This window comes from Mytilus trossulus, chromosome 5, assembly GCF_036588685.1.
Source record: "Mytilus trossulus isolate FHL-02 chromosome 5, PNRI_Mtr1.1.1.hap1, whole genome shotgun sequence".
NCBI classification, from domain to species: domain Eukaryota; kingdom Metazoa; phylum Mollusca; class Bivalvia; order Mytilida; family Mytilidae; genus Mytilus; species Mytilus trossulus.
In genome coordinates, this window is record NC_086377.1 from 53,972,470 (window position 1) to 53,993,441 (window position 20,972).

General features: G+C 33.8%; 1 protein-coding gene and 1 pseudogene across 1 annotated transcript; one reads left to right on the forward strand and one right to left on the reverse strand.

Moving 5' to 3' along the window:
• Positions 1-3,817: 3,817 nt before the first annotated feature.
• On the forward strand, positions 3,818-10,746 carry LOC134718920 (uncharacterized; annotated as a pseudogene).
• LOC134718921 (uncharacterized) lies at positions 10,695-13,927 on the reverse strand. Its single transcript, XM_063581765.1, has 5 exons — positions 13,652-13,927; positions 12,423-12,656; positions 12,030-12,296; positions 11,297-11,421; positions 10,695-10,878 (listed from the first exon to the last, which is right to left on the reverse strand). Exons 1-5 carry the CDS (start codon positions 13,661-13,663, stop codon positions 10,722-10,724), a joined length of 795 nt encoding a protein of 264 aa, XP_063437835.1. The 5' UTR covers positions 13,664-13,927; the 3' UTR covers positions 10,695-10,721.
• Positions 13,928-20,972: the final 7,045 nt, after the last annotated feature.

Below are 20,972 nucleotides of genomic sequence, written 5' to 3' on the forward strand. Positions count from 1 at the left end.
ATTTTCATGGTAGTAACAATATCTTTCGCATTGCCATGCATAAAATATTAGTGTGTAATTTAATGAATGCGAGTTAAGAGAAAGTTTTTTTTTAAAACAATTTTTCGGAAACACTAGAGAAAATATATCCGTAAAATTGAAAAATATAGTGAGAAATACCAAAGACCTACTGTTTCAAATTTTGCATTCAATATTTTGTGTATTTCTATTGATGGAAGGTTTTGAACTTCTAAATATCATTTACATTTGTACAACACATGTCAAAAGTATTTTTCCTAAATGTTTTCTTCAAGGTAACCAAATTTTAGTAAGAGTAAAAGTTTGGGCACTCCTTGAAATTGAAGACCACCAATAATATAGGAAAAATGTTAAATATTTACTTTTAATCGTTTATCTTAATACACAATGAAATTTCAAAGTCTCATTTTTAGATTTTAAGATAAACGTAATATAGCTCGATGGGAGTAAAATAAATGTAATAGTGTGAAAAAAGGAGATATAAAAGGCAATGTTTTGCACATACTATTTCATATAAATTAATAAAGGTCTTGTTTTTGAATTTCAGCAATATAATAGAAGTAGAGGACGAATATTATAACATACCCAAGAATATGCTCATGGCAGTGTTCCCATCTGGCCAATGTGTACATAATACAAATATTCGCGCCAAAAGGAGGAGGGAAGAGGTTATAGAAATGTAAGTATTTTTTACTTTTGGTCCGATATGTTTCTCTCTACAACATAAAATTGGACATCAGAAACAGTTTAGTTGAGAAAAATAACAAGACTGCTCTTCACTTATCGTTATGGCGTCAATAAGTATCTGTGAATAATTATTAAAAAAAATCTGTAAAAAGAATGTTTTGGAATACTTTTGAAATATATTGATTCTCTTGCATATTATAACTATCACGCACCAGTGAGAAATGCGTAAATGAGAATGTAAATGACTATATAATAGTGCGTCTATTGTGACATTTTCCAAATTTAAAATGAGAATATCGCGTCTTTAGTTTAGAATTTGTATTATCAAAATAAACGTGACTGCTTTTCATGAAAGGGGGCGAATGTTGCCTTTGCAATTCTTGCATATGAAGGTAGTTCATCCAGGGAAAATCTTCTTAGGTCTCTTGTAAGAGTTGCTGCATGATGTCTTCTTTTAAGTTTTGCCTCGATTTTTTCACTTGCTTCTGGGATTATATTAATCCCCTCGTCTAGACTTCCTATGTCGAAGCTGATAGGGATAATTCTATGTATAGGAGGAGATTGTTGTGATGAAGGAATTTCGTCATCCACTAAGTCCAAATCTAATCTTGTGTTATTCAAATTTTTACTTCCAAAACTGTAGTTAAAAAAAAAAAGTTAAAAATTATTTACTTACTTGTCTGGAATAACTCAGTTTCAAGTCCACCCTGAATCCCCCTGAAGCTAGGTTGTTTTGGGGCTGGTCCTCCCCCAGTTTAGAATAACTCACTCCTGTTAGTTGTGTAAACAGCCTTGGCCACTCTTGTGGTATTCCTCCACTTGTTTGTAACTTTTGTAGCAGTACGAATGGCAACCCCAAGCGAATTGACTTGTATGGCTATGTCATCCCAAACCTTTTTTTAACTGGTTGGTTACAGAATTTGTTAGTTTTCCATTTATGATACTGGGGTGTTTTTCTACAAGTTGTTGGATCAGGTCTTCCTCTCCCAAAGTGAAGTTGGTCTATTTCAGTCTTCTTAGTTTACTTGGGTTTGGTTCAGCAGATTCAGCCATATTTTTACAGACAGGATGCTCCAAAACAATGCATGATGGGTAGGTTTTATTTAATCATTTGGTTAATCAGTTGATTAATTTTAAAGCATTGATAAATCAGTTGATTAAATTTTAATTCATTGATTATTTAATCGACACGTTAAATATTGTTGATCAACAGAAAATAAACTACTCGTTATGTAACGACTCGTTAAATTTAATCAATCGTTAAAATAACGACAAGTTGAACAACAGACCCCTGGAGTTCATTCCTTTTTACCATGTGGTCTTGGATTGTGTGGACGAGGCGCGTTTTTGGTGTATTGAATTTTAAACCTGATGCTTTTTGTTATCTATTAATCATGTGTTTCTTTGTCTAATATGTTATCCTATTTATTTGTATTGTAGTCCTGTAATATTATGTTGTCATTTCAATGTTATATTTAACATGGACATTAAAGTGCGAGATTTTGGCATGCCACAAAACCAGGTTCAACCCACCATTTTTCCCCTTTAATTTTACGAAGTCAAGAAGATGGCCATTGTTATATTATTGTTCGTTTCTGTATGTGGTACATTTTGACGTTGCGTCGGATTTTTTTTCTCTTATTTTTTAGTGTAAATTCACATTGCGATAAGACGTGTCACACACGTCACTTGTCTATCCCAATTCATGTATTTTGTTTTGATGTTATATTTGTTATTCTCATGGGATTTTCTCTGATGCTTGCTCCGTTTCTGTGAGTGTTACATTTCAGTGATGTGTCGTTGTTCTCCTCTTATATTTAATGCGTTACCCTCGGTTTAAGTTTGATACCCCGATTTTGTTTTTTTGTCCATGGATTTTAGAGTTTTGAACAGCGGTATACTACTGTTGCCTTATTGACAGCTGGAAGAGATGATTGACATAATAGCAAATATTTATCACGGGTAGTAAGGTCGTCATATCGATGAGCGTTTAGTACAGTGATTTTGTCATAGTTTGAATAAGTTTGATATGACGGTGTTAAGTCTTTTGGATGACAACCAATGCAAAAATGATAACATTGGGATATTTTGTAAACGGAACCTCTGATCAATAATTCAAGCTGGTAAGTACCTTTGTATTAAGAAAATATGTTAGTACATCACAAGTTGTATTGTATCATATGGTTAATGATTTAGCACAGAACAAAGCTTGCGAATGTCAAAATTTAAAACTTGCTAATTGGTTTATCGGGCATAAAAAAGTTATTTTCTTTTAGTCTTGTTACATCACCTATATCTTCGTGATATAACACTGCGGTAAATTATTCTGAAAAATACCTACTTTTGCAATCAATTCAAAATTACTGAAATATCTGTGTCATGGTTTGGTTCATTCGAGTCATGGTTAAGTTCATGTTCGACATGGTTTAGTTATGTAATTCTTGTCGTGTATAATGAAGAGTTACTATCAAAATAAACAAAAATCGTTCCATTTGAAACACAAAAAGACATAAGAACGCACATACAATGTAGTAATATGTTAAAGTAGATGCAATATGATTACCAATGATATACAACTATCCACCTGAGATCAAATGACGTAGATGTTAGCAGCTACTTGTCATCAACAGGCCTTCAACATTCAACAATGAGCAAAACCATATTTCTTAGCAAGATATAACAGGCTGCGACAAAATTCAATGTATAGAAATTCCTATTAGAAAACCATCAGCCTAATTTCTGTCCAAAATAAATAGCAAAATATGATACACAGTTACATACGATATTCACGGCATTACAGACACTTAACTTGAGACAGTATAAAAAATATTGGGGAGTAAAACATGTTTGCGGGCTCCCTAACCTCTTCTTTGCCTTAACCATGCAACACATGTAAAACTAACCAGATCGGGTTTAAACGAGAAAATCGAGTAACAGAAACACTAAAAACACAAATAAAGTACTGATATTTAGTGGGACCTAGTTTCAAACAAATGATAAAAATTGATGATTCCTAGATAACTTCTTTTAAATTTCAGGATGGAATTCTGCTGCCAATATTGTGAGCATCTTTGGCTTATGTCTAGCAATTAATAACGATATATATTTAAAGCAATATAAGCTTTAAAATCATGTTTTTTTTTGTTCATGAATTTTAAACAAGAATCTTATTAAATGTGTATTTAAAAACGTAATTTTACTCGTGAAACGATCTAAAATATCTTGTTTTTGAAGTTTTAAGCGAAAATGTTCGACTTGAGTCGTTTGTCTTCCCGATAGATATAATTTTCTTGAAAATGGTCAATATGCAGTGACCTCTTATATATATATAGATGACCTCTTTCTTTAATCCATTGCGCGTGCGTAATATCTCCGGCGCACGTGGAATGTCTGACATCAATGTTTTGAAGCGAGGGAGAAAGCCAACATTGACTGATTCCGCTAAAAAACGACGACGTACAGCAGTAAATGCAAAATGTAACAAGAATAGAATATATCTTGGTTCCCAGTATGATCGCTGGAGTGAGCTTAAATGTGCTCTTCGTTTGCAATCACACGCTGAAGTTGCGAAAATTTTGCTGGATAGGTAAGTTTCCCGTGGTTTTGTTTATATTTACATTTCATTGTTATTAGCATCTTAATCGTAATTTTGTGATTAATAATGAATAAAAAAATAAATCAGGGAACAGAAGCAATCATTTAATCCTAGAGAAACCCGTAACTTTCTCGTTGTTTGGCAAGTTATTAACTGAAACGCAAGGCAAAATTTAAGGGGCCCCACGGAGGGATAATTTGTTATATCACTGTTTGACATCTTTTATAACTTCTTTACAAATCAAATGTAATTTTTTAGACAATTATTGGAACTGTCTTTCTGTTTTTAAATATTCTTCAACTTATAAATTCAAAAATTTCTATAAAGAAAAAGGAAAAAAGGATTGGTTATTTACTTAAATTATCAAATGCATGTCCTTTTTTATACAGGTATGAATTCCATGCTCAGACTGACCAAGGAAACCCTAATACTATTGATGCCAACACTATTAGTGAAAAACCAACCAGCCCTGTGACAAATATAAATGATGTCAACACTGCCGTTGAAAAGCCAACCAGCCCTGCCCCTACATGTAGTGCAATGTTAGAAGAGACATCTTCTGCCAATACACTTTTAACCACTTCTACCCCTGGACCATTGCAATCTAAATTGCTACAGCATTCAGTACATTTATCTGATGTATCATCATCAGAAAGAGAACATGAATCGAGATATGTGTAAGCACTAACATACATTATACCTAGTATTTGATTAACATTTTGCAAGAGGGGCAAGACAATTAATTGTAATTTGTACGTGAATAATGTTCTGTTAAACCATTAATTCAGATTAAAATGTTCTGTTCAGAGTTATATACATGTATACAAGTTTCTATGTAACAGTGACTTTAGTATTTCATATCTGAATGTCAGCCATAATACAGCATTTTCACCCAGAATGATTATTTAAATAATTGTATTTTAGGGAAGAGACCCAGATGTCTGGAATAGAGGAAATCAGTAGGAAAACAGACTCTCTGTGGAAGAGTGCACAAAGCAGCTTTGTAAACCCATTTGAGTAAGCATAAACTATGTCTATACATGCCAGTGGCGGATCCAGAGGGGGGGTTCCGGGGGTGCGCCCCCCCCTTTATTTTTGCCGATCAATGCATTTGTATCAGGACATATGTTTTACACCCCCCCCCCCTTTTGCCCTGGGTTAGCACCCCCCCTTTCGAAAATTCCTGCATCCGCCCCTGCATGCTATACATGTATTAAATTGAAGTTGTAAACTTAATTAACAATGAAACAACTTAAAACAAGCACTTCTCATTTTGATCTGAGATTTTGACAACAGAAGTTAAAAATGTTCACATTATTTGTTAAAGGAAATACTTGTGAGTATAAAAGGAAGTATAGACGATAGTGATAGAAAAAAGTGCAAATTGTTATTGAATCACAGGACTATTGCTTTATATACTAGTAACTAATTTCTTGACCTAAATATCTATATCAAGTTCAAATTTAAATATAAAATTCATATCGGTTACATTTTAGTACGAATTAACAGCAACAGATTATTTTCTTCTTTTCTTCAGTCTAACCATTACTATTTCTGAGGGTAACTATGAGGATGATGATGATAATTTTTCTGATGAAGACTATGAACCAAGTTTTGATGCTACTTACAGGTAATTCTGATTTTCATTATAGTTTATTAATAACATGTACACCGGTGTGCATATACTGTTGGTATTTACAGATTATTTTTTAATGCCCGGCCGACTTACTAAGGTAAAGGTAAATCCTGAAAAGTGCTTCGGACGTATGAAATTATAAAACATGTTGTTTTCAATTTTTTACTAAGTTACTTTAGGTTCAGTCTGTGTACATGTATCTCTCTGTTCACTTGTCCGTCTTGTTAAATTTATGGTCAAGTAAGTTTTTTTTATTAACTTGAAGTCTAAAAACTCTTTTTACCCTATGATATGATTTTTTTTTTTAAATTATAAGCTAAAATAAGAGTGTTGACCCAAGTTTTTATGGTTCACTGAATGAAGATTTAAGAAATATTTTCTTGTAGATGAAGTATGATGTCCGCATACAATACTTGAAAATAAGGGATTTTTGTGTTTACTAATCCTTGTGTCTATTAGTTGATGTTAGTCTGTCTCAAATGAAATTAAATTTTTGGTTAAGAAAGTCTAACAAGATTTGAAATTTCTATTATAGAATATAATATATTTGGTACATTTTATTACAGACAAGACCATGGTGTTGAATCAGAGTCAGAAAATGAAGGATTTGAAGACGAGTCAGCAGACCCTTCTGATCAACAGGAAGAAGACCTAGGCCCAAGTATAAAAAAGATCAGGAGCGAGACTGAAGTAGATACCTTTTTAGATGACAGACCACTAATTGTTTATATGAGCTCCATCTTAAGTTTGGCTAAAACACATATCCCACCTATATGTGCAGTAAAAGGATGCAGATTGCCTTTAACAATTAAGATGGAGTTGATTTCTTCAGCTTTATACTTGAAATGGGTTAGTTTATTATAAAATTCATGAGATGTGATATTATTATCAAGGAAAAATTTTATAAGAAAAAGCAGCTGCACTCATTTTATACATGTAAATTTATGTAACACAAACTTGCAAATATATATTTTTGATTGACATTTTTTTTAATTGATAAAAACCAACTTTTTCAGGTTTGTCAAAATAAACATCTTGCCCACAAGTGGTGTTCTCAGCCCATCTTGAATCGAAGACTGCACAGTGGTGACTTGGTTTTTTCTGCTGGTATTTTACTGTCTGGGAACAATTATCAAAAAATTGCAGACTTGGCAAAGTTTATTAGATTACCAATTCTATGCAACTCAACATTCTTAAAAATACAAAGGACGTACCTCATATCATCAATTGATAGCTTTTGGGTACAATCCCAGGATATGGTGTTGCAAGAGTTCCGTGATAAAGAAATAGTTATATTAGGTGAGTTGTTTGCTTTAGTATTTTTTTCAAACACATTTTCAGTGCAAAATAGATCAAGAGAGCGCCTATCAGGGAATAACTAACTAAGTCTTAAAGATTTAATTTGTGTTTGAAATGGAATATTTATAAAAAAAAATATATGTAAAAAGAAAATGTGGAACGATAGCTAGTGATGCAACTCTCAACCAAAGACCAAATTTATAATAGTGAAGGGCAACTCAACTATTTACTTTAGGTAAAAATTTTCAATGCTATGCTCCGTTTAAGGGTACTTTTTATGATACATATACATGTAATAGCTCACTTGCACATTCATAATATTACAATTGTTATAAAAACTACAATGTACCAATAAAAGAAAGCTTTTCCATGTACCAACATTAAGTGTCCAGAATAAAATGTTTTGTTTGGTTACATGTAGGTGATGGAAGAATGGACAGTCCTGGTCACTGTGCACAGTTCTGTTCATATACATTCATGGAATACAATACAAAAAAGATCTTAACTATAGTTACCATGGATAAAAGGATGACAGAGAAGAAGAGTACAAATCTTGAGAAAGCCTGCTTTCTGAAAGGCTTAAGACAACTACTGGACAAAAATATGAAAGTGGTAGAGGTTGTCACTGATGCCCATATACAAGTGGAATCTCTAATGAGTAAGTATTTATGTTTATGTTGCCACAAAATAGATACTGTATGATTATTTCATATAGAATTTTGTAGGACACATTAGACTAAGTATTTAAGCTATAAAAGGCCCTGAAATGACAATGTAAAACATTTCAAACGAATAAACTAACTGCCTTATTTATTAAAAAAAAATAATTGAAAAACAAATATGTAACACATTAACATATGACAACCACTGAATTACAGACTTTTGACTTGGAACAAGTACATACATAATGTGGCGAGGTTAATTTGGAAGATATTGGAACACTGTTTCTTATTTATTTGTATGCTAAGTTTCTCATTGCAGATTACCATTATTGTTTATATCTATTTAAGAAAAAGAATTTAGTAATATCAAGCACTCATTTGATATTTGGCATGGGGCGAAGAACCTTGGGAAGAAAGTAGTGAAGGTGAGGTTGATTTACCCAAGACAATCTCTACTCATTTGTTTTTGTAGTGTAAAAGTTTTGAAAAAAAGTAAAATTTATTCTTATGCCACTTGAAAGATAAATAGAAAAAAATGCTTGAGTTATGTTGTATATGTCCGGTGGAAGATATTTTATGCATATTCTGGGGAAAAAATTAAAAAGCTAAATAAGCGTCCATTCTCAATTTTATCCCTCTAAAGTGTACTTTGAAAAGTGCCGTCAGATTTTTAAATGGCCTTGGCATAAACACCTACTTTTACAGAAGATTTTTTTTTTCATTTACAGGTAGCTCAAGAACAGAAGGCAAACAAACCTCTACTGGAATGGTCTCGTGACATAGTGAACCACTTTTGGCATTGTGCAGATATATCTACTACCGAACAAGAATTTATTGTAAGTTTTTTTATAAAAGCCATTCAGAACCTTTTTTAAAGCTCAGTCAAATTCATTGTTGATACTTATCTTAATTTTCTCTAGGTCACAGTGGCACCCATAACAACTATGTTGTCCAAAACTTGGTTTATATCCGGTTAATTAGTGCAAATGTGTATTAATGTGTTGTTTTTTGTCTTAATGTACTTTAATCATTCTAATCATTTTCTGTGCTTTATTTTGTAATTCATTCATTTGATTGTATAGCTCAAATTTTGGGCACCTTGATTGGTTAATAAAATAATCCTATCTTATCTTATCTTATCTTATGCCAATACAAAAAATATCACATTGTATATTATAATAATATATTATTATTTTTTTTTGTTTTTTCTTAAAGGGATCATGGTTTGGGATCATGCACCATACTGTAAATAAGCATCAATGGATGATAGCATATAGTGACACAGCAGGAAATGAATGTAAACATGGACCGCTGTCATCTGAACGTGAAAAGGGATGGTTGACAGGTGCAACTCCTCCTCATGATGCGTTGATAAAGATAGTGATGGACAAACGCTTTCTTAGAAAAATACCATACTATCTAAATTGCAGGTAATTTAATAATAGAACAATAATGATTTGTGATTAGAGAAACTAGGCTACTCTGCCTTTATTGGTAATTTATTAAATGTTTTGCCTTTGTATATAAAAGTAAGGAGATTTGATATAATCACCAATGAGACACCTATCCACCAAAGCAGCTTAAATGAAGTGAAGGTAAGCACCTAAAGGCAACCATATATAGCCTTTAACAACAAGAAATACTCGTACATTATAGTCTGTTATGAAAGACCCTGACATGATTATTGATCTGTAAGAATCAGTTCAATTGTGAAAAATCATGGCCTTATTTATGTTCATATTTTTTATTTGATTTTGAAAATATATATACATTTAATTTAAAAGTATTTAAAATCTCCATCAGTTATTGCTGCTAACAATGATTTTGAATATTATGGCAAAGATTGGTGCACTTCCTTCAATGATCTAATAGTTACTATTTTTGTTATGATAGGAGTACAGCTGAGTTAGAAAATTTAAAATGTGATTCTGAAATATGCTTCTAAACGCCATTCTTATGGTCCATCAACATATAATGCCAGGAATCAGCTAGCAGCTATTGACCACAATACTCACTGTGAAAGAAAAGTTGTTACAAACAAGGATGGGACTAAAAGGTTAGTATATAGCTGCTGACATGTTTCAAGTAAGGATTAAGTAATTAAGTGGATATAATTGTGATTCAATGTTTTGTATATGAGTTGTGCAATTGTTTTTTTTGTTTAAGTATTTGACACTAGCCATTATGTGGGTCTAAAGACCTGCATTTATGGCTTACTTAGTAGTGTGCGCTTATATAGCATTGAAGGAGGAACCGTTACATTTCTTAAATTAACAACATTTTGGTTTGAAGTTATCTAATTGACCATCATACCACATCCAATTTATAAATATTCTGATATAATTATTTAAAAATGAAGACAATGTTAAAAGTGTTTGTGTTTAAGTTGATATGTTGTTGTCTATTGGACAATTACCCTATATCTGATGGTTTTTTATGACATGATATCTTTTTCAATTTCAGACTTCAGAGGTACTACAGTAAGAAAGGGGGCAGATGGACTGCTACTGAAGTGAAGACACCAAAACAATATATCTACATTCCAGAATTAATGAAGCATATTATAATGAAGAGGTTGTCTAATGATATCGGGATGAGCAGGAGAGTAATTTTAGATCCATTTGACCCAAGAAGATTGTCAGCAACCATTGCCCCTGTTCCACCTCCCCCTACTCAAGATTTGATGGCTGCCAAAATTTCAAGATTTAACAGGGAAGATCTGGACAGGACCATAGACTACGATTTTGACCAGACAATAGACTATGAGTGGCCAACTAACTAATAATGAAAATACAAATAAAACTGAAATAAAATTTATTCCATCTCAACCGAAACGTCCTCCAATAAATCCAACATACTGGCCAGATGGGTCTGAAAATCTGTTCCTGATAGCCCAAACACAACAACTTGGTATTACTTGTCTGTTTCCAGCTCCAAGATATCCATGGATCCACAGAACATATTGGCGGTATGCTGTGTGTCTATGATTGATTGATTGATTGTTGGTTGCTTAACGTCCAGTGGCAAATATTTCATGCATATTCAGGACGAGAACAAGTTCACAATAAATACAATAGGTAGGCTGATACAATAGAGGCCATCTGGGTCGGAGAAATTTGGACTGCCACCGGAAAAGGAGGGTATATTGGATAGGGACAGAAAATTTGCCTTGCAACAGGCCACCTACGGACCCCTCAGAGAGTTGTTGCAAGAGTTCTTAACGTGCAAAGAGCGTGGCACTCTCTTTACACGAGACAGCGGATTTAACGTCCCCCTTCTGACCGGACGTGACTGCGAACTTGATACATCCCGCACAGCCAAACGGACGCCCCACTTCGGCAAGCGTTTTACTGCCGGTCGGGAGAAGACCAAGTGACCATATTTCTATACCCCAGTCACCCTTGGGGAACTGTGTGTCTATGTGATCTATTGTAATCCTGGTCTGGAGGCTGCGCAATCATATCATTTCTATACCTCATTGCTACCTCAAGAACCAAGGGGTCCAATACAACATTGTGAAAATCCTGAAATTGAAATAATAAATGAATAAGTTGAAATTGTATACAGACCATGGTTTTTTTTCAATTCAGCTCTTTGGTGCGGAGAGTTGTCAATGTTGTGTATACTTTTTAGGCATTAGGATTTTAAAACTTGCAATGTCTGAAATTATAGTTTGAAGTTAGCATTGAACCATAGCATTCAATGTAACAACCATGATCATTTGTTTATGTATCGAAGTTGATTTCCTTTGTTTTGGGCAAAATGAATTAAAGTAACCAAATCTTTTTAACTTTTTATGTACATTTGTTTACTGGTCTCATTGTTTAGAAAAATCACTAGATTACGAAAACATGCTACTATGCGGTAAGGGCTTTGCTCATTGTGGAAGGCCGTACAATGACTTTAAGTTGTTAATGTCTGTGTCATTTTGTTCTTTTGTGGATAGTTGTCTCATTTGCAATTAAACCACACCTTCTTTTTAATATTGGAGGACGCTGGCATATAAATAATCAACTGAATAGAATGAGAATCCAAGTAAGTTTCTTGTTAAACGTCAAAATATAAAGAATAATATAAGATGAGACAACAGTCACACCAACCCTCATATGAGTTAACAGAGAATAGTACTTACATGTAGTGTAGAGTGGCAGTTTTGAGGTATCTGGTTGCAACATCTTTTTTCAACCTCACTAGGCATTTCTCTGCAATTGCTGCACCGACACCAAGTTGGAATACCTACTAAAGGTGTTGATGTAGGGTCTGGCTCTGGTGTAGTTTCACTTGCAGTAAACTGTTGGTTTACTGCTTCCAGTACTCTGAACAGAAAACTAGGTTGTTCCCTGTACGTGGCCATTATCGCAAATTTCATTTGATCTTCAGATAGGCCATCAATTCGTTCCTGAAAAATAAAGTATTTTTACATTTCAAGGCAAATCACACAGCACTTTCAGTAAAATGTTTGATTGAATGAAGAAAAAAATGAAACAGTTAAAGTTTGTTGATATGTAAATGTTGGATAGATTACCTGCATCTGACGATCTCTTTCAGCTCTGGCCTGTGCGGCGACTTCAGCCCTGTTGAGTGGATCTGGCTGTCCTTGTACGGCTCTATTATGGCCTCTTCTGCCTCTGCCTCTGCCACCTCTCGCCCTATTTCTTCCCCGCGCTGTCCGTCTCCTATTACCCCTCCCACGAATGGGCCTTTCTCCATCCGAAGAATGAACTTCGGGTGTGGTAGACCTGCTTCTAGTATCTGAAATCTGAGGAAAGAAAAGTAGTCAGTAAGAAATTTCTCAAAAATATATAATTTTCTATGATTGACACATATTTTGTTATCATAAGACTATTAATAAACTACAGCACTATATAAAGTGTAGAACCCTTGCGAGACATGTCTCCACAAGAGACTTGTGAAAACATGCAGAAATTTCCAACCATACATGTAGGTCACCGTATGGCCTTCAACAATGTGTAAAATCTATACCACATAGTTGGCTATAAAAATCTTGTAATGACAAATGCAACAAACTGCCCGATTTATGTACAAAATCATGAAGAAAATGTTTTTATGATATACAGAATTATAATTAGCTCAACGTCAATAACTAATAAAAAATATCGTGCATCCAGAATTGAAAAGCTGAGTTCTTTTTTACAACAGAGAAATCAATGATTGAAAATAAATCATGAGGTTCCTATTACCTCTACGATGTTTTTTCCCACGTCGATCTTTTGATAGAGGACATGATGTTGTCTAAAGGCCAAATATATAATGCACAACAGTTGTGAATACGTACTGAAAGAAAATATATGTGTCCTTGTTTTATTGAAAAACGTATATTTGTTTATTTCTTCCTTCGCATCAAATACATGTTAGTACTCTTCCGAGGTATTCATGCGAAGATATATACCAACTTTTAATGAATCCCAGCAAATATTTTCGGTCCCATTTCTTATTCATTCACCGAAAAACCTCGTTTGTTTGTGAAACAAATGCCTGTATATTATAGTGTAATGGTGTACCAAAAAACTTGACTTGAATAATTTTGTAAACAAAACTCGGCGATTCCCCAATTGGACCCCCAAATGGATATTCTATCTATTTTCGGTTATTTTCTTTGCAAGTGAGACCAGAAATTAGTTATAATTGAAATATAAGAATAAATCAATGTTATCTTTACTTAAAAATATAAAAACAATCGTCTGCAATTCAACACTAATGAATAACTACGAAGATTATCATGCAACATCTTACCTCTTCGTCCATTTTTGTTGACCCAGGTCAGCAGCACACGCATTCTTATCAGCATCGGCAATCTTCGGAATTAGTGTCGGAAATTAATAAGCTGCCATTTGCACTGGTCAAACGGAATGATGAGGAATATATTTTCAACTTTAACAGTTACATTACGGGTTTTTAGGACGTGAAATTTTATGTAAACCTTTAAATTCATTAATCATTTCTAATTTCATCTCTTTCATAGCATTTTAAAAAATCGCGATTTTGACGGCTTATATTGCTTTAACACTAGTTTCATTGAATAGCATTATATGAAACATATTTGTTTCTTAACTTTTAAATCTTTTATTGCCGCAGTCATATTATAAACTTGAATCCCAAAGAACTAATTAAACAATACTACGTTTATTTATTTCAGCAGCCATGCAATGTTTGACAAACCCCGAAGATCTACTGCTAAACGTGAAAGTGCAATCGTGAACCCATATGATGGATTTGCACATGGTGCTCAAGGAATTAGCAAAGAATATAAGTTTTGCGATATTGAGAAAAATCCTGTTTAAAGCACAAAATTTAAACATGCGAGTTTCAATTACAATGTATTTTGAATTTTCCTCTGAGTTCAGTATTTTTTTTGTAAGATTCTATTTGATATATTAATTGATTACCAATACAAGACATTTTAAGATAACAACTTATATTTCATTTGCATATTAATACAGACTGGACCACTTTCACCAACTCCAGCAGTGTCGCCAACCCCTGCACTGTCACCAACCCCAGCACTGTCACCAACTCCAGGTTGTAGACTTTCAAGACATGCTAGTCATAGACAATTATCTAGATCTGATGCACATTTAGCCAATTCGTTTTTTGTTATCATAACCTCCATGTTCATGCATGTACCAAAGTACCTTATACAGTTTACCCAATACTCGTGTATATCATTTGTTGCTAGCTTGTGCCAAAAACATTCCAATTTTAACTTAATGTGAAGTTCAAGTGGAAATCTTACAATCCCCATACACCATTAAATTTGGCGTAGATGATCGCATCCCCAAAATGACCTTACAAAACTGTCGATATATTTTTTTCAGTATTATTTTATTTTCCAACCCCCATATTTCCGAGAAGTAGGTCAATATAACCGCCATTGCATCAAACACAGTCTACCAACTTTTTTTTCGAGCTTGAGAAGTTTCCGTTGTAATTACAGAGCAGACCAAGATAAACATATGAATCTTTAATTTCAATAATGTCATTACATTTAAAAGTAAAATCCTTATAAACTTTCTCTTTGAAAAAATCACAATCTTTGTTTTTGTCAGTGTATATTTGTTGGAATGTTTAATGTATAAAATATTATTTAGAGTGTATAAAATATTATTTATTAGTGCTTGCTATTTGGGTCTTCTTTTTCTACTATTTGAGTGTGTAGTAGTTTATATGTGTTATTTATATGGCATGAATGTTTGTTGTGAAATGAAATGCAAGGTTTTTAGTGATGTATGAGAGTTTTAAGTACAGTGTTTACTTTTGTTGTATTTGTTAACTGCATACAAACGTGTATACTTTGTTGTGAATATCACACCGCAAATAAAAGATCCATGTCTGTTTTGTTTTTATTTTTGAGCAGTTAATTTAGTTCAATTGTATACAAGAGCATACACAATGATAACTTTGATACCCAAATAATTTGTGCCACATGAACCTTAAATTTCGCACAGGTAGACATAAAGTAATTTTGTCGTTCAATGTATGTACTTGAGATTTCGCCAATTTAGACGCACACCTTTGAATGACTGCAAGAGTACAGCGGATCCATGAACACTCCCTAAGGATCAATGGAGATGCGACTTTTAAAATATTTTCCCTACCACCAGAACAATTCCCACCAAACGCCACCCAAATGGAGCGTGAAAACAGTCTGTTATTATTGTGGAGGAAGCCGCAGCACTCGGAGAGAACGTTATTGCAATGTCCAGCATGTTATCTTCCGAAAAAAAAACAACATATGCTATAAAATTCAAACACTCAAAAGTCATTTATCTAAGAATGATGAACCTACTAAAATTATTGATTTAATTGAACTAAATTCATTTCAATATGTAGCCATGGACAGTACATACATGTTTCTACAGAAGTTTCATGGAAAATTAGTTTAGAATTACTCCTAAAAATCTTCAAATGTAAAACCGCATTTCAGTCTAAAATAACAAAATTGCAAATAGTACATGCATTCAATAATTTCTGAATCTATTGTATGATGTCATTCATTGTTGAGTGTTGTAAATATTTGTTATAATCCGGAGTATACCTAAAAACCGATATATGCCTTGGATGGTCGTGCCTACAGTCAGGAACGGCCGATTGCTTTTCAATTGACTATAGACGTCTGCATTAGTCATTAGTTCATCCGGAAGAAGATGATTTCTGGATAGTTCTTCGGACATCTCTAGATGGTATGTCTGATGATAAAAAGTAACCCTACGAATACTGAATACTATATATTGTAAAGTCATACTTTTATTCTGTAACAAGAAGTGGAGAAAAAAATTGAACAATGTCGACATAACTCTTTACAAATCTGTTTTAAAAACTAAATATCGCAATGTCATAATAAAATACTCCTTTTAATAATTTCATTATTTTCTGATCTTGAAACTGATAAGATGGTTTGAATGGTTTGTCCTTTCATTTTTTCCGCCATTTTTACCATGAAACATATTCATATATTAATGTGACATATGATAGTAAATGAGAAAACTCGCAATAAATATTCATACCTTGCCGATTTGAAGTTCTTTAAATATCTTTACTGGTTTTTTTCCAATGTAGAAATGTCATTAAGAAATAACTCCTACAGTTATTGCCTGCTTAAGTTGATTTCCATTCCCAAAATCAAGCAAAAATATTCCGAAATGTAATTTTTAGCTCACCTGGCCTAAAAGGCCATGTGAGCTTTTCTCATCACTTGGCGTCCGTCGTCGTCGTTAACAAGTTTTCAAACATCTTCTCCTCTGAAACTACTGAAAGGATTTGAATGAAACTTAGCATGATTGTTTCTTAGATTATCCTGCACAAAGTGTGCGCTTCGATTTTTGATCCGTCAAAAAACATGGCCGCGGTTACTTAAACTAGAACATAGGGGGTCAAATGCAGTTTTTGGCTTATATCTCAAAAACGAAAGCATCAAGAGCAAATCTTACATGGGGTAAAAATGTTCTTTAGGTCGATATCTATCAGCCCTGAAATTTGCAGATGAATCAAACAACTCATTGTTGGGTTGCTGCCACTTAATTGGTAATTTTAAGTACATTTTGCAGTGTTTGGTCATTATCTTGAATATTGTTATAGATAAAGGTAAACTGTAAAGAGCAAAAATGATCAGCAAAGTAAGATCTACAAATAAGTTTATATGACCGAAATTGTCAATTGACCCCTTAAGGGGTTATTGTCCTTTAATGACAATTTTTATCAATTTGTTTTGTTCATCATATTTACTAACTTTAAAAATCTTCTCCTCTGAAACTACTGAATGGATTTGGTAAAACTTAGCACGATTGTTCCTTCGATTATCCTGCACAAAGTGTGCGCTTCGATTTTTGATCCGTCAAAAACATGGCCGCCGTTACTTAAAATAGAACATAGGGGTCGAATGAAGTTGTCGGCTTATTTCTCAAAAACGAAAGCTTTAAGAGCAAATCTGACATGGGGTAAAAGTGTTCATTAGGTCAATATCTATCAGCCCTGAAATTTTCAGATGAATCAAACAACCCAGTGGGTTGCTGCCACTAAATCAGTAATTTTAAGGAAATTTTGCAGTTATTGGTCACTATCTTGAATATTATTATAGATAAAGATAAACTGTAAAGAGCAAAAATGGTTAGCAAAGTAAGATCTACAAATAAGTTAATATGAACAAAATTGGCATTTGACCCCTTAAGGAATTATTGTCCTTTAATGACAATTTTTCACAATTTGTTTATCATATTTGGATATATCGGATAGGGACAGAAAATTTGCCCCGCAACAGGCCACCTCAACGAGTTTTTGCAAAGGTTCTTAACGTCCAAAGAGTGCGGCAATCTCTTTACATGAGGCATCGGATTTTACGTCCCCCTTCTGACCGGACGTGACTGAGGACTTGATACATCCCGCACAGTCAAACGGACGCCCTACTTCGGCAAGCGTTTTACTGTCGGTCGGGAGAAGACCAAGTGACCATAATTCTATACCCCAGTCTCCCTTTTAAACTGTATGATAATACCAATGGTTTCAACATGAAGAAACAGATGTTGTCAATATTGGCAAAAGATTATACTACGAAATAGCTACAGAAAATGATGCATGGACTGCCAGTTTAAGGTATAGACCAGGCACGACTACATGCTTTAGTGCATGGAGAAGGTATTATATAAACATATAGCTTCTGCATCTGAAATTAATAAGCATCTCACCGGATGTCGCGCCTGCGCATGGAAATCAAAACAGTGGGAAAGATACACATTACACAACGAGGAAAGGACGCCAAATTAAAGTACCAGATAAGTTTAAAGATTTTATTGCAACAATGACAAGTTCAAAACTGTTATTGTTGATTGTGGGAAGAAATACTAGTACGCAAGCCCAAGAAATCAAAAGAGATTTAGAAATCAAAAACATTCGGAATATGTGCGTGTAGGTGTTGTTCGTATGAAGATTGCACAAAAATGTACTGCAGAATATAATACATGACATACCATTTAGAGGCAAAACATAAACTTTCCAGTGAACAAGCCAAAAGTAAATCAAAAAGCTGTCCAGAGCCGCACTGAATTCCAAGGGTCGCGACATGGTTCCGTTTCACTACCAAATTATGCTACTAAAGACTCGCCCGCAGAGGCACAGATTAAACATATTGAACCAGAAAACCAATACCAAGGCCCAGATGTTTTACTTTGTACATTATTATGTTACTCTTGTGAACAGCACGCCCCGATAGCAGCCCAATACATCGTTGACAATGTAATGGAATTTGACGCGACTGTCATACAAGTTAAGAGGTTTAGCTAGCTATAAAACCAGGTTCAATCCACCATGTTCTACATTAGAATATGTCAGTTGTTATCCATTCGTTTGATGTGTTTGGACTTTTGATTTTTGACTTTCCTTTTTGAAATTTTCCTCGGAGTCGGTATATTTGTGCTTTTACTTGTTATATGTTAGCAGATATACTCGTTCTTATTATTGGGCAAATACAAGGCTTTTCAGTTCAATGTTTTCCCCAAGAAAGACATTTTGTAACAGTTCAAACAAAGTAAGCAATGCATCACAGGTTGTTAGTCCTAGAAATACCACATTATTATCAGAGAATCAAAAATATAAGAGGGCATTCTTTGTTGCTCAGAAATAAGCAGCTGCTTGTTCTGCTATTGATATTATGGAATTTACGTCAAGAATGTAAATGTTGACGGAAATAAAGAAGCTGTGGAAAAACAATCACACACTTGAAGATTCATGTACTGGTAAGACAAGTGTCATTGTAACAAAATAAAAACAAGGAGATGCATAAATTCAATTTACGGATTTTCATGCTTTAATTATATTTGTAATATTCACCATAGTTTTAAATTCACATAGCCTTCAAAGGATTTAAAATTGATTGGTAATAAAACTTTTAAAAATGTAATAGTCCAGTAAACATGCCACCAATTACAATTTCCACGCTATTGTTACGATTTGGAGCTAAATTATAAAGTAACAATAAACTGGACTAACAATCTGATATTTCCAATCTCGAACATTGGAGTCATTAATTGTAAAAAGAGAAAAGTTTCAGAAGGGAAGCTTGTCGTATATCAATCGAAAGGTCGTTCAAAGTACACAACATAAACATGGCTTTTACAGGAAAGGCCTTTCAATGATTGGTTGAGACTTCTTCTGTTTACTTCTTGTCAACATAGTTTTTTACAAACAATTGAGATACTAGTTTTATATATAGGCGTGTATTCGCCTCCGATTCGTATGCATTTTGTGAAATGGTTATAGTTGGTATAACGTACTTCAGACATAAAAACATTTAACGGTTCGTATAAATAATGTACTGGTAATGATAATTTCTTAAGTGTACTAAGCTAATAACAATATATATACAACTCGTCTAAACAGCAACCCAACTATGTTAGATCTGTAAATTTGCTTTCGCAAATTGTTGGTTCTTCCCTCGCCGGGATTAGAACCCATGCTACTGTGATAGCATGACACCAAATCGCCTGCACTGCAGCCGTCCCGCTAGACCACACGACCACCTGTGCTCTACTATAATAGAGGTTTCGCTGGCCATTTGTTACCTTTCCTCGTCAGTTTTTAATCTAGCGGCGTACTACAGTACATGATATATAAGGCATGAAGATGTTATTGTTACAGATCAGCTAAATTATCTATAGTAAAGGATCCTACAAATTAATGTAAGGTAGTCACAGAAAATAATTATATTTATAAGTACGTCCGAGTCAGTGACAACTCGACAACATCAGATCGCCATCAATGATGGTGATACATGGCTGTGTACATAATGTATATACAACTCGTCTAAACATCAACCCAACAATGATAGATCTGTAAATTTGCTTTCGCAAATTGTTGGTTTTTCCCTCGCCGGGATTCGAACCCATGCTACTGTGATATCGTGACACCAAATCGCCTACACTGCAGCCGTGCCGCTAGACCACCTGGGCAATATAGAAAACACTATATATTAAAAACTTTTTGTTGCAGGAAGTGCTTTCAGAACTGAAAATACTCTCAAGAAAGTAACTGATTTGGATCAAACTGTGAAGAGCACGGAAATAAAAATAGATCAGATTTTGGAAAGGCTAGCTGAGACCAACACCAGCAAGACTGCAAAGCAAGCGCTGCTCCTGAAGTTCCAGCTCGGGTTCAGGTAAAAAAAAACGAAAAATAATAAGTCTTCCCACTACATAAGTAAAAGATTTATCAATATCTATACGAATGCTCACGACAATGATGATTATTATGTAACGCACATTTTGTATATTGTGTTTGTATGATACTAGATTAAATGGAAAAGGTGAAAATCTTTTATGAATTAATGCTTTGTAGTTATTCTGGGCTACATAATTGTCTGTTTCGGAATTTAGATGTGCAGAGGAATATATGTATATAATTAAGTATTCCTACAAAAAGTTCAACTTATTTTGACCTTAATATATTAATTTAATGACAAAAGACCAAAAAAAAAAACATCGGAGGTGGTGTTCTGGAAATTATCCATATATTCTTCCGAAGATAAAATTTTAATGCGGTCATCTTAGGACACTCTTTAATTTTGTTT